The sequence below is a fragment of the Caretta caretta genome, chromosome 11, assembly GCF_965140235.1.
Source record: "Caretta caretta isolate rCarCar2 chromosome 11, rCarCar1.hap1, whole genome shotgun sequence".
NCBI classification, from domain to species: Eukaryota; Metazoa; Chordata; order Testudines; family Cheloniidae; genus Caretta; species Caretta caretta.
Window position 1 is genome coordinate 57,080,306 of NC_134216.1, and position 16,665 is coordinate 57,096,970.

Here is a 16,665-nt window from a genome sequence, read left to right on the forward strand (position 1 = left end):
GAATATCTAATTACCAAAACCATGTTATCCCATCATACCATCTCCTCCATTTCTTGGTCACTCTCTTCCACATGTCACAACCATGCAGTCAAACTAATGTAAAACTATTATCAACAACAGTGTCATTTTAAACAAAAACACTGCATAAAAACATCAGATTTGAACACAGTAATACTTGTTGAGGACACTGGGTTATATTTTCCTTGCAACATACAAACCCAGTGTATTGCATTTAAATAAAATAGTGTGTGATATTAAAGAATTATTAGAGTACCAATGCAATAAACATGTAGTTAGGGAAAGCAACAAGCATGGAAACAGAATTGGTAAATACATTTATACATCAAAGGGCAGTTTACTCAGGTTAACTCCCAATAGTATCAGGCATTTGTAGCAGAGCAATGAGTGAACAAGATAGGAGTGTAAACTGCAGCCCAAAGAAGCAGAGCGATTCTCTAAAAATGGAGTCTGCTGTATTGACACCAAACTTACAATGCAGCTTCTTTTTCCTTCATCTCATTGGCTCTTTCAAGTTCTTCGGCATTTTCATGGGAGTTACCTAAAATATTCTTTCTTCTTAACATAAGGGATAGAAAAATGCAACTCGTTTTCAAAATGTCAGATCAGTGATTTTGGTGTAATTTACCACCCCCACTCTCTCCTCCAATCAAGTAACCACTTCTTGGCATTAGTCAGGTTAAATAAAGGGCCTAGCATATAAGCTAATCACAGTCCCAAACATTGAACACACCTAAAATATACCAGCTCTTCATTCTGTATGTCAACTTCCAAAGTAATCAAAAAGTTTTGATTTCTATCAGAACCAGTTTGTTCATCACTTTCTGGAACTTTCTGTTTCTCCACACCTGCCCCTTGCCCTCAAAGACTCTTCTTTGCAATCCTGTGTTCCCCATCTCCATCCTCTACCCATGGTAACTTGCTGTACTTCCCTGTTGACCAAGGGATAGAACCCTGTGAAATTTTAACCACCAGCACTAAATTGGCCTGTCTTGACTGTGCTCTCGAAGGGTTGCTGACAGTTCCCACACTCTGCTTAAGTTCTAGGCAACACTATGATGACACTCCAGCAAAACTCTTTAGACATGTAAAGGGCTGAACAAATATTCAAACTTTTGAGCCTACTGGAAAGTGGAGTGTCTCTGGCAATGTTACATGAAGGGGATCAGTCTGGTGGGGATGGCTGGTAGTGGGTTAAATTTTGTAGACAGACATTATTTGACTCTCAGGACTGGAGAAATCAAGAGCCAAGAAAGAAAAAAAAGTTTCTGAACTGCTATGAACCTTCACAAATATTTGACTCAAAAACACAGTTTGGTCTAGTTGGATTTTTTGCCAAACTAATTTGCCCATAACTAATTTTAGTCTCTATCCAACACATGTATTCCAGACTGGATTTTGAGCAGTACAGAATGGTGCATCTCTTCAAAACATTCAGTGTCCCATCCTCCACATCCAGATTTGACACTATGTAACCCAATAATGATCCCAATTCTGTCTGAAATCCAGTAGGATTTCAGACATTATAGATATTTGAGATATGCAGAATATACACCATTAATTGATACAGGATGTTCCCTGACTATTACTCATGTGTCGTGCCTCAGAAGTAAATGAACCATTCAATGCTATAAAAGTGTTAGAGGATGGCACATGCATTGACCATGGACCCAAATATTCCCAGCCACAGTTAAAGGCTGTATCTGCTAATCACATTCAGATGATCTCACTTAAATCTATTAATAAGTCTCAAGAAGTGGGGTGGAGGGAGAGTCTGTGCTGATCTGCAGAGGCAATACATTCAGAAATCTCCATTTACTGGTAAGCGGCCTATCTATTTCATTAAAATGCGTTTGTGAATTCTCAGTGTAGGAATGGATACATTCAACTGAGAAGAAGTCAAGACAGCTAAATCTCTGGTAGAACAAACTTTTAGTCCTTCCTGAACTGCTCATTACTGGGCTGGATACAAAGAAGAATCATCTTCAATGGTCTTTGGACCTAAATAGCCTGATCTCTGGAATTTTTTTTCCATATGTTGAAATAGTCATGACGACCTACAAAATGGCAATGAACATAAAATAATCATCCAGCATAAATTCAGGGTAAGGCCACAAAAGCATAGTATCATTCCATAGCATACTAAAGGCAGATCAGTAAGGGAATTCTTGAATCTTATTCACTCATCTAAGTGATACAGTGGCTACTAAAAGGACAATATAAGAAGACAAGAACACTCCCCATGATGTTCAAATCCAATGCTCCAGTTGGAACTAAGTGTGAAATGTGTTTTTTCTGTGAAAAATGACAGGGGGAGGAGGGGAGAGAAGAAGATGCATCCATGTGTGCTGTGTCTCAGGGCCTTCCACATCAAATTTGCTCAGTGTTTTCTAACTGCGAGCTCCTTCTGCAGTCTCCAAGATTCAACAGTCTGTGCTAACTGTAAGCAACAGGAGTAGTGGGGTCAGACAACCTTACTCGTCTTGAGATGGAGCATGATGAATTCATGATTGGGATTACATGACAGGACTGCCTGTAATTTAGGACTGGACTCAATGACCCAGGACACACCTTCCAGTCCTAAATTCCTTTGTTCCCCTCTCAAAGAATGGGAAGGGGTAGGATTAGTTCCAAGCTCTATGACACCACCAGGCGAAACAGCAGGCAAGGATGACATATACCATGGCCGATAAACATGGTCTTTACTGTAATTGTTAGATTCAGAAGTCTTAGCAGGCTTAAATGCTTTTTTCTATTGCTGGGGTTGGCACCCAAAGAGATAAGAGGACTGAGGAGATTCCGAAATGAGACAGATGACAACTTTGGTCTGAAAGATGGGTGAGAAAACCCTAGGGATTTAGCCATAGATCTAGTATCTAGTTTTCTAATTTCAACAGATTTAGTATTACCTCGGGGTCTCTAGAGAGCAAATCAAAAACATTAGAGTGCAACATCTTGAGGCAACCCAAACAGTCTGAGCCATAAAACATTGTGAAGTATAACTGCTGATGCCAGAGAATGAGCAACAGTGCTAGACATGTCCAGCAACATGTGTCTCACCTTTTAACTTCTCCGGAAAGGGTCATCTCACAGGAAATTTTTACTCCATAAGAAGACATTCTATAGAGGTCCATCGCCGCCTGATAGTTTAGTATCTTTTTGGATATGCACATTGCAAAAGCCACCAACAAAGAAGATCATTTTCAAAGCTGGCCTAGTTTATGTGATTCTCTATCCGGGGGGGGGGGGGCAGGAGAGGTCTCATGTGAAGGTACTGCCCCCCTTCACTATCTTGGAAGCCATAGAAACAACCAGGAGTGCAACGAGGGAAAAGCAATCTTACTGATGTTTGGGGACTTGACTAAATGAATCAGGCTTTCTGCTGCTGCTAAAACTGGCTTGATGCATCCTAATCTTGGCCCAGGGCCTGTTTACAGGCAGGGCCCTGACTTGTTTCAGTACAAGGAGTAACAGCTCCTGATGGAGACATACCTAGAAACTTCCACTTGCCTTCCCTCTACTCTATCATATACTAGGGATGGATGTACAGGAAGTGCAGTCCTTTGAAGACCCTGCTGCTGCCTCATGGGTAGGACCATATAGATCTGAGGGTGATGTTCATATACTTCCTATCTGTTTTACTGCAGGGAATGGTTCTGTGGTTTGCAATGGCCTGGCACACAACCTTCTACAGTGGGGCTACGCAGAGGCCATTTAAAGAGAGCAATGAAGCTTTTTGAAGGTGTTATACTGGAAATGAATTGTATGTCAAACAATTTGTTACAAGACTTAAATGTATAAGAAACTAAAGTGAATGATCCCTTAGACCAGGAGAGAAGCAGAGAAGGAACAGAGAGAACTGTGTGGGGATATCTAACAGGAAATGAAAACAGCAGACTAATGGTTTTAAATTCCAAAGGAGACCTAACGCTATAATCAAGGCCATTTGATCTATGCTTCCTGTCATAGGGCAGACACCACCAAATTATGGAACAAACTGAGAATTAGAAATTGTACAGACTAACCAGAGATTTGAGAGAAGGGGAGATGGAGATGTCATTAATGAAGCTGTTGCGGAGAGTTTCTTAACCCCACTAGAATCAGACTTTGTTCCCAATTGGCTTAAGAGCATGGCATAACACCTCCAACCAATGGACCTCCAGTTCCCACAAGTACAGTGGTCTTTTCTGCCAGTGGCTGTTCCCACTTTTCTGCTGGAACACAGAATCTTACCTCTCCTGCTGAGTCCCCAGTTGCTTAGCAGCCTCTCACCCCCAATGGGTTCTGTTTCTGTCAGCCCACACAGTGATGTTCACAAGGGGCCTAACTCATAGGTGCTGAAACTAGGGATGAAGGTGCACTGCCTGGCTTGAAGTGGTTTCCATGATATACAGGATTTACAGTTTGGTTGAATGGCTCTTAAAACCTCCACTGTACATATTGTTCCAGCACCCTCGGACCTATTCCACCACTGTCATATGGGTATGCTGGCAATAGCTTGTCTTTGTTGTCATCCCACACCTGGAAAGATCTCCCTCGCATTGCCTCATGCTATGTCCTTTTAAAAAGACCAAAACAGTAGAGCAGGAATGGGAAATTCCCTGAACTCTCTCTTGTGGGAAAACCACCAGAATAAGGAAACAGGAAGGCAAAATGGGAGAGGAAGTCGTTCAGCAGGAGAAGGTGGGCAGCATTTTGGCGATTTATATTGCAACTTGAATAAAAACATTCATTGTGCAGCAGCGTAACTGCACCATACATGACTCTGCTTATAGTCAAAGCTATTTCAATAATGGGTGTGTCTAGGAGGAGGAAGAGGATTACCTTTGCTAGTGGGTTTATGTTTGTTTAAATGAGATTGTGGCAGGAAGAGAATACAAATGACAATGAGTTGGAAACACAGTAAAAACAAGGAATACAAATAAGCTTTTTTACTTTCTGTCCATGTCCGAAGCAGCAGCATAGTGCAAAGCAGTACGTCCCCAGTCATCCGTTTCATTAATATTTGCCCCTGTGGTCACCAGTGTCTCAATACAGTGGAAATGACAATTCGCAGCTGCATAGTGCAAAGGTGTCCTGCAAAACAAATAGCAATTTATTACTTCAGACACTTCAGCATGACGTGGATTATACTAATGAGTCCCAATTGCACCATTCCTAGAGTGGTCTCAGGTAAAACAAAACAACCTCCATGCTCCTCCCTCCCCACCCATCCCCCAAAAACCTCAGATTTGGGGGTTTATTTACAGCTTCTTGTTCAACCAAAAAACAAGAATTAGTCTCTGGTCACATTCACTTAATGAAGTTTAATGGTCTAAACTCCAGACAAGCAATATAAAACCGAACAAAACACCACCAAAAGGGCAGTTCTTATGTCTCCAGAGCTCTCTGCCTGGTTTGTACCCTGTCTCTCCCTCTCATGAAAGTAGCTCAGCCCCTTTTTTAAGTCAGCAGGCTCAGCTGCAGCCTGTTGCCTCAACTCAGGGTGACACAATGAAACATCAGCCTGTATTTAATCCTCAAAACATCATGATGTTGCCTGGCTCAGTCAGAGTCTATGGGCAATGACTGTGGTGGGGTGTGACATAGCTGTGCAATGACCTATCCACCCTGTCACACTGACAGATTCCAAAATCCAAGAAAGAATTCATTGTGCAGCATAGTTCACAGAGTCAGAGATTTGGCATCCCCAACTCAGAAGCATGAGTATCATTCAGAAAGCACATTCATTGCTGGGAAGGCAGGAGTTCCCTGCTGGGTATGAAATTTTCAAAGGCTGCTTCTACCACTCAAAGACACGAAAAACCTCCACCAATTAAAATTCTTCAGTACAAAAAAAAAAGTTTTTTTGTTTCACTTATTTTTTTGGGAAGTTGTGAAATATAAATAACCAAAGAATGCTTCATTTTCTTACTAGTGCTCTCAATTTTGTACCTGTTTCATTTACACAGGATAAAGAACAGCTTTGTTTTTATTTCAAAGCTGTTGCTGAAAAGGTGACATACCTCACTGTGTCTGTTTAGTGCATATGGTTTAAAAACAAATCAGAAAGCCCTTTACTGCACCTTTAGGTTGGAATGCCAATAATGCCTGTAACATATTAGAGCCTTTTTATGTTAGATTAGTTTATGTCGTCATTATGAACAAGAGCAAAACCTCCTAAAAGTTATAATCTTGTATATTTAATTTGCTATAACTTTTACAATGTCCTTTCTGAGATACATAGCACAAATGATCCTTAAAGAATACCCATTTAAAAATACGGCAAGACTCATTTTTTTCCATTTTAATTTGGTTACAGTTGTAGTATTTTTTGGATTACACTTTCCTTGCTATCCAGCTCTTTAAACTGAACTATGCTATTACTCATATCGCAGTTCAAAAGCAAGTAAATCACACATATTGGGACCAAGATTTTCAAAAGTGGGGACCTAAAGTGAGGCTCCTAACTCATTTCAGTATTAGCTTTGCTGCATTGCCACCACTGAGAAAAACAAAGGCATTTGAGCTGGTTCCCTGCTGGCTAGCATGACAGGGGGCTTTTGACTGGGAATTCTGTGGAACACGGATTTGAAATTTCTTCCCATCTGTGGTCCAAAATAGCCCAAATCTGACGAATGTCTGGGTTCGTTACAAGGCTCATCTGTTTTTCGATTTTAAAATGGGGTGGGGGGGGGGGGTTGGGGGAAGAGAAATTTTAATTGGAAGGATGGAAAATTGTTCAAGAGGGAGGAGATTTGTGGTGGGTAATTTTTAAACTGCTGCCCGCAAAGGTGCATAGTGCATAAGATCTGGCCCCCAATTTTACCCCTTCCATAACACAAAAATAATTTATGCTCTTGAAAAATTCACTAGATTTTCAAAATGGCAGACCAATTCAGCAGGTCCCATTGACTAGATTGGGAGCCGCTGACAGCTCAGCCATTTTGAAAATTTGTTTAGGTGCTTAAGGCCTCAATCCTGCAAAGTCCTATGCGCACATGATTAACTTTACACACCATGAGTAGTCACTAAAGTTAATGGGACTACTAACAGTGTGTGAAATTAAGCACATGCATATGCATTTCCAGGATCAGAGCTTAAAGATGGAGTAGGCTCCTATTTTTTAAATCCGTGGCCTGGGTGAAAACTGTTTGGCTGACTATGTAATGTACATCCGGGGCGCTCAGGAAGTTGAATCAGCACATCCATTTCTGTCATAACACTACCAGCATTATTCTACTCTGAGAAAGTCTAGAAAGCAGGCTCATGAGCAGTAGTTCTCCCCAAAGTGACGTGCAGGTGCTATCTTGGGCACAAAAGCACAAGGATCCAAGCAGCGCGAAGAGCAATGAGGAATAAAATTAAACCACTGATATTTTTAAACAAGAAAGACACAAGAGCATGGGCGTGGCTTTCATGTATTTAATATAGTCTGCACCTGCCTTTTTGGCATTTAACTTCAAGCAGCAGTATCCTATTGGGAATAGTGATTTCCTACCCCCTTTTACAGTTTACCTTTTTAAGCGGAACATATTGATTTCCAGATTGAGGGCTTTTTCTTTCTCTTTCTTTCTTTGAGATATATCTGAAAAAGAGCTTCACAATTTACATACCTCCCACATTTGTCCTTTTTATTAAAATCTGCTCCACTACTCTGCAAGAGTTTTACACATTCAACGTTACTGAAAAGACAAGGAAAGAAAACAAAGAATGAGCAAAACAAAAGTTTTCATCTTAGTACCCCAAAAAAAGAAGTGGTATTTCACTATTTGCAGAGCAGAAACTGGGCATAAACTGCAATTTAAGCCTGAACAAAAGAACCAAGAAAAAGGAAACTTGTAAAGATCACACCTTTATTTCTGGATAAGCCTGAAATGCTATTCCAGACAAGTAAAAACTAGGGCTGTCAAGCAATTAAAAAAATTAATCACAATTAATCACACTGTTAAACAATAACAGAATACCATTTATTTAAATACTTTGGGATGTTTTCTACATTTTGAAATATACTGATTTCAATTACAACACAGAATACAAAGAGTACAGTGCTCACTTTATATTTATTTTTTATTACAAATATTTGCACTGTAAAAAACAAAATATAGTATTTTTCAATTCACCTCATACAAGTACTGTAGTGCAATCTCTATCATGAAAGTTGAACTTACAAATATAGAATTAAGTACAAAAAAAAGCTGCATTCAAAAATAATACAATGTAAAACTTTAGAGCCTACAAGTCCACTCAGTCCTACATCAGCCAATCGCTCAGACAGACAAGTTTGATTACAATTTGCAGGAGATAATGCTGCCTGCTTCTTGTTTACAATATCACCTGAAAGTGAGAACAGGCGTTCGCATGGCATTGTTGTAGCCGGCATTGCAAGATATTACGTGCTAGATGCGCTAAAGATTCATATGTCCCTTCATGCTTCAACCACCATTCCAAAGGATATGCATCCATGCTGATGATGGATTCTGCTCAACAACAATCCAAAACAGTGCGGACCAACGCATGTTCACTTTCATCATCTGAGTCAGATGCCACTAGCAGAAGGTTGATTTTCTTTTTTGGTGGTTCAGGTTCTATAGTTTCCTCATTGGAGTGTAGCTCTTTTAAGACTTCTGAAACCAAGCTCCACACCTCGTCCCTCTCAGATTTTGGATGGAACTTCAGATTCTTAAACCTTGGGTCGAGTGCTTCAGCTATTTTTAGAAATCTCACATTGGTACCTTCTTTGCCAAATCTGTTGTGAAAGTGTTCTTAAAATGAACATGTGTTGGGTCATCATCTGAGACTGCTATAACATGAAATATATGGCAGAATGCAGGTAAAACAGAGCAGGAGACATACTATTCTCCCCTAAGGAGTTCAGTCACAAATTTAATTAAAGCATTTTTTTTAACGAACATAATCAGCATAGAAGCATGTCCTCTGGAATGGAAGCCAAATCATGAAGGGGCATACGAATGTTTAGCATATCTGGCACGTAAATACCTTCTAACATCAGTTACAAAAGTGCCATGCGAAAACCTGTTCTGACTTTCAGGTTACATTGTAAATAGGAAGCAGGCAGCATTATCTCCCATAAATGTAAACAAACTTGTTTGTCTTAGCGATTAGCTGAACAAGAGGGAGGACTGAGTGGACCTGCAGGCTCTAAAGCAGGTGTCAGCAACCTTCGGCACACGGCCCATCAGGGTAATCCGTTGGCATGCCGCAAGACATTTTGTTTACATTGACCATCCGCAGGAACAGCCCAGTGGCCGTGGTTCGCCATTCCCGGCAATGGGAGCTGCAGGAAGCAGCGGCCAGCACATTCCTGCGGTCTGCCGCTTCTCGCAGCTCCCATTGGCTGGGAATGGTGAACCACGGCCACTGGGAGTTGCGGGGGGGCCGTGCCTGAGGATGGTCAATGAAAACAAAATGTCTTGCGGCCCACCAGCACATTAACTTGAGGGGCCGCATACTGAAGGTTGCTGACCCTGCTCTAAAGTTTTACATTGTTTTGTTTTTGAGTACAGTTATGTAACAAAAAAAAATCTACATTTGTAAGTTACACCTTCACAATAAAGAGACTGCACTACAGTACTTGCATGAGGTGAATTGAAAAATACTATTTCTTTTATCATTTTTACAGTGCAAATATTTGTAATAAAAAATATAAATTGAGCACTGTACACTTTGTATTCTGTGTTGTAATAGAAATCAATATATTTGAAAATGTAGAAAAACATCCAAAGTATCTAATATATTTCAATTGGTATTCTATTATTTAACAGTGCAACTAATCACGATTAATTTTTTTAGTTAATCGCATGAGTTAACTGCAATTAATCAACAGCCCTAGTAAAAACAAATCAAAAATATAAATAGAAAGTAATAAATATATCCTGGATTCAAGGTGAGGGGAGACAGTCAAAAATTGTGCTGCTAATGCTTCCCAGGCTGAGCTGAGGATTTTTCCAAGAGCATTTTTGAAGTCTGAAGCAAGTTTACAAAATGCTAGGCTAATAATGAGGAGGAGATTTAGGCCCTGATTCAGGAAAACACTTAAGGCCAGGATTAATTTTTTCGCATATGCTGAAGTCCACTCTGTTCTGCAAAGCATTTAGCATAAACTTAACTTTAAGCATCTACTTAAGACCCATTTTCTTCAATGAGACCTAAGAAAAAGCTTAAAGTTAAGCACATCCTTAAGAGCTTTATTGCATTTAGATAGGATCATTCATAGTTTTTATCCCAGCTGAATGAATTCAATATGATACAACTATGTGTTGTTATTGCTTAAATTGAAATGATTCTTAATGGAAAATAAAATAGCTGCATTTTAATGTCTTTGTAATTCAAGTAAATAAATGTACAATACCAAACCGGAAGATCATGTAATGAAGCACAATAATCTTCCAAGACTCCTTTGTCATTCAGAGGGGAAATAAATCATTTCTACTAGGAAACAGAAAAAAAGAGATCCTTTGGAAGATAGTCTCATCTCAATGCCAGTATAACTCCCATTAATGTTAATGGGAGTTAGAGATATGCATCAAGATGAAAATATGTGTTTTATGTACAGCTCCAGTTCCAGTCTAAAAGAAGTGGATGGAACAAAACTGGTGTTCATCCCAATCTAAAATTGTCAGTGTATAAAATATCTACACAATGCTCCCCACAACGAACCCAAAATAAGAGTTCTCGTTAGTGATGACAATTACAGTCAGCCATAGATAAAAACTGATCTATTTTCATGAGCAATTTTTGCCTCTTATTTCAGTGCCTTTCTTTCAGACACTTGGGGTATTATTTTGAGTTCAGCTTTAAGCAGAGGTACTTTCTGAAGAGTGCTCTGTCAGGCTAATTCAGTCCATCCAACTACTATATATCTTCTGTTAACTGTATTAAATAAATGTTTAACAAGAGCAATCCTATCCCGTGTTTGGAACACTTTCATTATGTACCTCTGATGGTGACGACGTTGGTGAAGTGGACAATGGTCCACTAAGAAGTGAGCTGACAACTCATTCTTACAAAGGTTACCAAATAGTCACCAGGTAATTACCATATCTGGTCACTACAACCACTGCCAATCTAGGATGGATTCTAGAGGCTCCATCTAGCGATCTTCTGAGCCATCAAGTCCTCAACAGAAGAGCCAGAAAACAATAGCTTGCCAAGCGATCTGTGCTTTTTCTGTGTTAATTTCAAACAAATCCACTGGGAATTAACAGCAAACCTTGAAAGAAACTTGGCAGAAGGGCTACAAATGAAACTGACATAATTTAATTTTCATTCATTTTCACTCCTAGTATCCTACCACCTATCTGAATTGCATCCTCAGAAATGAAAACCTTTTGATTCTGTATTTCGGTTACTTTCAATGGGCTTCAGAGGCTTAAAATAATCTTTCTATGACTGCAACCTGGAAAAAAAGACTGTGGCATTTTAATGCCTTAAAAAGCTTCTTTTATAACTAGATTTTGACTCAAGGACACAACAAGAGGGCAGTGCCTAACTGCACCCCACCAGGAGCATCTCAGGGAGCCGCTATTCCTTCCCCGCATCCACCTTCAAGGGATGGTCATTTACTGCTGGCCCCATGTCAGGCTTAAACTACAACCCCACCTCCTATGCTGGTGTGGCAGTACTGGCCAGTGAGTGAGAGGCATGGAGCCAAGAGTCCAACCCACGCAATCAGGGAAGAAGCGAGTGAGTGTGTAGCCTCTCTTGCTCCTGGGACCTGGACCCAAAGTCTAAGCAGTCTGCATATAGGCAGAAGACAGGGGGATTGTTACTCCCTCCCAGAGGTGTGCGTTTCAAATCACAAACTAGCCTTCTGTAATAAAAGACCAGGTCCTACCACCCTTGCTCAAACTACAAGTAGCCCTAATTTGAGCCTCAGTTTACCAAATGCTGGCGGAACACAGCCTGGAGAGAGAAAGATTTTACATCGAATTGTTTTGCTCCTCTTTAATTGGAACACATTCCTTTGCAGATGGTACAGCTGGCTTGAGTTACACTGACTCCACAATTAAATTACAACTTGCATAACAGCTATAATTGTAACTACTCACCCTCCTGCAGCAGCAGCGTGGAGGCACGTTCTTCCAAAATTATCTGGGGTGTCTATTTCAAAGCCTGCAGACAGCACGTGCTCATTACTAAACAAGGACACTATGCTATACTTTTGTCCTAGTTAAACCACAAGAAACATTGCAGAGACAGAAAAAACAGTGAGTTAGAAAAATCAGAATGCAAGCAACTCTAGTCAGCAAGTGGTTGTCATGGAAACGGACAGTGGCTGCTCAAGCTTGGTGGCTCTATAAAAAGAACTGTGAAGTCAAAAAGAATCTATTTCCACATTTAGCCTTGGGCTACATAACTATTAAATCATGTGACAGGCATTTCTGAGGCGGATTCTTATCGAGAGAATTGTGATAGCAGGCACAAAAAAACGATGAAATGAGGAGAGGCACAGAGTGAGCCCTAGCATGCAGGGAGTTGAATTTTATTTATTTGTGTGTTTTCCAGGGTGGTTTTAGATTCTGGAAGGATGCTTCCAGGAATGTGCAACACATGTTTTTAAAGATGCACAAGGCTATAGAAGTAAAACCCAATGCAGATTCTTACGGAATTAACCCTGGGATGCCTAAGTAGCCTGCTTCCCCCGCTGACCTAATAGCCCGGGACAGAGCACATCAGGGTTTGCTGTAATTGGCTACACAAGTTACATTTTTCACGCTATTTTTTCCCCTAAACATCCCAGGGGACTCAGCCTTATGGCTGAGAGTGGTTGTGGGAGGTTTCACATGCTAAGGAATGATATATTTTTCTGGAAAATATATGAACTGCTCTCTATCTTTGAACTCAGTGGAACTTCTGCCTGCATAAGGAAGTCAAGAGTTGGCACCTTATTACTACTCTCTTTGAAAGAGCAATATCAGCAAACTAATACTTGCCTGCCCTGCCCCCCCCCCCCCCCCCAGACCTTTAGCTATCCCATTTTCTTTACTATAGCCCTGATTCAGGAAAGCATGTGTTTTAGTCCCATCAGTTTCAACGGAATGTAAGCATTTGCTCAAATGTTGTCCTCAATAAGGGTGCTTTCCCCTGAATCAGGGCCTAGAGTTGTTTGTTTCCCGAAGAACCTACAGTATCTCACATTTTTACAGCTTGGTAAAGGATTTTCCCTTTCCTCCCCTTCCCTGTGAATTAAAATAAACTCTCTGTGACTGCCAGGGGAAAAAAAAAGCATTCAAAGGGCTTCAGGCCTGAACAATACAGGATGCTAGTAATTATCAGCATGCAGTTAGGAAAGCCACACACACTCCCGTATGCCAAGCAACACAATCACATGAAGCAGCACAGGAAGTCTTTCATTTGGACAATTCACAACACCGAATAAAACAAGGGCCATAAGCAGCATGTTCATGATTTTAATTAAGCTCCACAGTCACAGCTGGATTCACTTACCTGATGACAACAACTTCCTGCAGCAGTCCGAGTGAGCATTTAGTGCTGCTAAATGTAAGGGGAACATGTTGTTGATACCGCACCTGTTAGGCAGAACAGTGTTATTAGTTACCAAAAGAACGGGTTACATTCAGCACAGATGATGAAAATTCCCCTCTGAAAAAATATCGAGTCTGTACTTCTGTAGTGCATCGTTAATTTTATTTGAACCTTCTATAATCTCCCTCTGGGGTTTTGTTAAAGCATAACATTAGTATCCGATTTTGATTACACTTTGACAGCAAGGACAGGTATGGTTTTAAAAATGAGATGAGAACCTAGGAGAGAAGAAGCTAAGAGAATGGATTTTGTTTAGATTCAATTTCTACTGTGACTGTCAGTTGCAACACAAGTATTCTATCACATGAGGTGAAAGTAAATGCTGAAAGAATCCCTGTATTGCCTCTAAAACCCATCTTTCTTCTACTTCCCTATTGCTAACATGCCAGTTTAAGTCTTATTTAGCTCCCACCTAGATTATTGCACCTCCCCCTCGTCTTTGTCTTTGTAGTGTCTCCTCTTTCCATACTTCAGTCCATCCAAAATACCATTGTAAGGACATCTCCCTGTGCTCTGACCACCTCACCCATTTCCTCACTCATGTCACACAATTGCCCTTTCCATCTACATCAAGTTCCAGGTCCTCATCCTCACCTTTGAGGTTCTGCCCCACCCCATACATTTCTCTTCTCTTTCCACACTATACAGCTTCTTCCGCTAACTGCTCTCTTTGTCTCCTGCCACTTGCAGCTTCTCACCTTCTGTCAGGCTGCAATTACACTTGTAACTGCCTCCCAATTCCTGTGCACCAAACATCCTACTTCATCTCATCCGTCCTTAAAACCTCCACTTTCCCCAACCCTGCCTATATATCCTCACGAGCAGTGTCTCCAGGCATTTTTGTTTTCAAATATTATCCCATCAATCCTTTTTCAGTTAGACTGTAGGCTCCTCAGAGCAGACATCTTGACAAAACCCTAAAACAGGAACCTAAAGTTAGGGTTCTACATCCATATCAGACATTTGCTTGATTTTTCAAACATACTGAACCCTCAACAGCTCCCACTGACATCAATGTGGAGTGCTCTGTACCTTTCAAAATCAGGCAGGTGGCTAAATATGGATTTAGAAGCCTAAGTTTAGGCTCCTGGTTTTGAGACTCTTGTATTTTGGCAGGTTTTTGCAAAGTGTCATTTATGCTTACATTACTTTACCAATACTACGACATACACAATCCTTTGGTGCACATCCCTGTAGAGCTTCTGAACTCAGCTACTGTGTATGAGATGAGAATCTACTGTTTGCTTTTGCAGATGCAGCTAAAAACAGTTAATTAAAGTCCTGGATGACACCAGATGGATTCATAGCCATCACTCAATTTCTTCAAGACAACCCAAGAATATACGTAACATGATCATATCATTAGGCAGGATTTCAGATATGGACCCGAAGGAACTTGTTTTCATGAAAGATTTGGTGGCAGGAAAATTCTTAGAGAACTACAAAGCTTTAATGAAAGTTATTTCATATTTATACCAGGATAAGCTGTTTAAAATCCAACTCTAACACAAAGGCTTAAATTTACAAAAAGTGGCAACTGAGCTGAAACTGCAAAATGTGTAGCTGTGCCTACAACCCAGGAGGAAGTTTGTTCAAATATGTGCTCTCTTTCTCTCTCACACCATATACATTTTTACTATGCACATAAACACGAGTGTAGTTTTTTTAAAAAAAAATATGATTTGTTGCAAAATCTGTATTCCCATTCCTCTTTTCCTTTCACATTGCATTTGTCAACCTTCCTACTTGACCACAATCAGAACTGATCTACAGTGCTGTATAAATTTAATTTAATCAATGCCCTGCCAGCATCTAGATCTCCCACAGAGTAAACCTGCCCAAGGATGCTCTGACACTCTATTCTTTGAAAGGAAATAGCACAAGCTCCACCAAGCTGCTCAAGTCTGTCTAAACAGGTTGCATTTCTAAGCTGTGGATATATTTATTTAACCTGAAATCACAAAGAGGATTTATTATATATAGTCATAGTATTCTCCATGCATCTCTGATTTTTACATCTATTTCCCCTTCCCCCCTAGTTATCTCAAGCCACATTTCCCCATCACTGTATAGAGGTTTCCACCCGAGTGCATATTTTGGCTGGTGTCCATCAAGAGATGCAATTTGCACATCTGCTAGCCAGTGCCATACTGTATAGAGCTGCTCACAACTGCTCCCTACATTATTTATCTTCCATACCCCTGAAATGCAATTGCATCAAATTGCTGACCTTGCTGTCTGCAGTTTCTGCTAGCAGCACTGAAGAAATTCTCTCTTTTCAATGCCAGTTCAAGGAATTAAGCCAAAGTTATTTGCATACAACACATTAAAAACTCATTCCCTCTGGCAGTACTGGGTAGGTAATTTCATTTTCAGAACAGTGCCATCACTTGGATCTGCCTACTGTATCTAAGCAGATTTCTCACTTCAGATATTTCTGCTGTTGGCAGAGGTATTTTATTTGATCAATGCACAGGTCACCCAAGTGTGAAATAGAAATTTTGAGCAGAAAACCTAGATTGCAAGAGCTAGTTATCTCACTGCTATTCATTGTTACCTTAAACCTCAGAAAACAGATGGACTGAAACTTTATATATTAGACAGAGCTAGCAAAAATCATATTTAGACACAAAGGACCAGATTCTCAAGCTGGCATAAATCTGACCCTGCCTTTTTTGTCTGGCAAGAAGCAGTTTTAACAAAACAGATAGCAAAACGTGGTGAAAAAATACTTATTTCAAAATCTCCAAATGAAAAGCCTAGAAAACTGCAAACATCTTTAAAAAGAAAATAGGTTGACGTGGGTCCTAAAACAGGATGTTCCCCAGCAGCTACCGCAGTATTAGGCATCACAAATACTGCTGGTTGGTTCTAGTGAGGAAACACTCAATTGCATGTTCAGATGTATACGGTGAATACTACAAAACATTTATAACAACCTTTACGGTGCTTCATTCACAGAGATGGGCAAATAATTAGCTTTCTCTGTTCCCTACTTGTTCAGGGAACAAGAGATTCACATTAGATATCTAAACCAGGTCTCCTCCCTGGCATTACCCTGTGGCCACCAGGCTGGCCCAAATACCATCTCTTTTCCCT

General features: G+C 40.3%; 1 protein-coding gene across 16 annotated transcripts in view; it reads right to left on the minus strand.

Moving 5' to 3' along the window:
* ANKRD44 (ankyrin repeat domain 44) overlaps window positions 1-16,665 on the minus strand; it is a 213,263-nt gene that overhangs the window by 66,525 nt on the left and 130,073 nt on the right. For 3 of the 16 annotated variants that reach the window (XM_048870295.2, XM_048870297.2, XM_048870307.2), the window contains exons 11-15: window positions 13,468-13,550; window positions 12,069-12,186; window positions 7,614-7,682; window positions 4,954-5,094; window positions 493-573 (exon numbers count right to left, since the gene is read on the minus strand). In XM_048870295.2, coding sequence (XP_048726252.1) covers window positions 493-573; window positions 4,954-5,094; window positions 7,614-7,682; window positions 12,069-12,186; window positions 13,468-13,550 — 492 coding nt within the window. Of the gene's footprint in view, window positions 1-492; window positions 577-4,953; window positions 5,095-7,613; window positions 7,683-12,068; window positions 12,187-13,466; window positions 13,551-16,665 lie in introns of those variants that run through there. The other 13 variants (XM_048870301.2, XM_048870299.2, XM_048870308.2 and 10 more) reach the window with 8 other exon arrangements.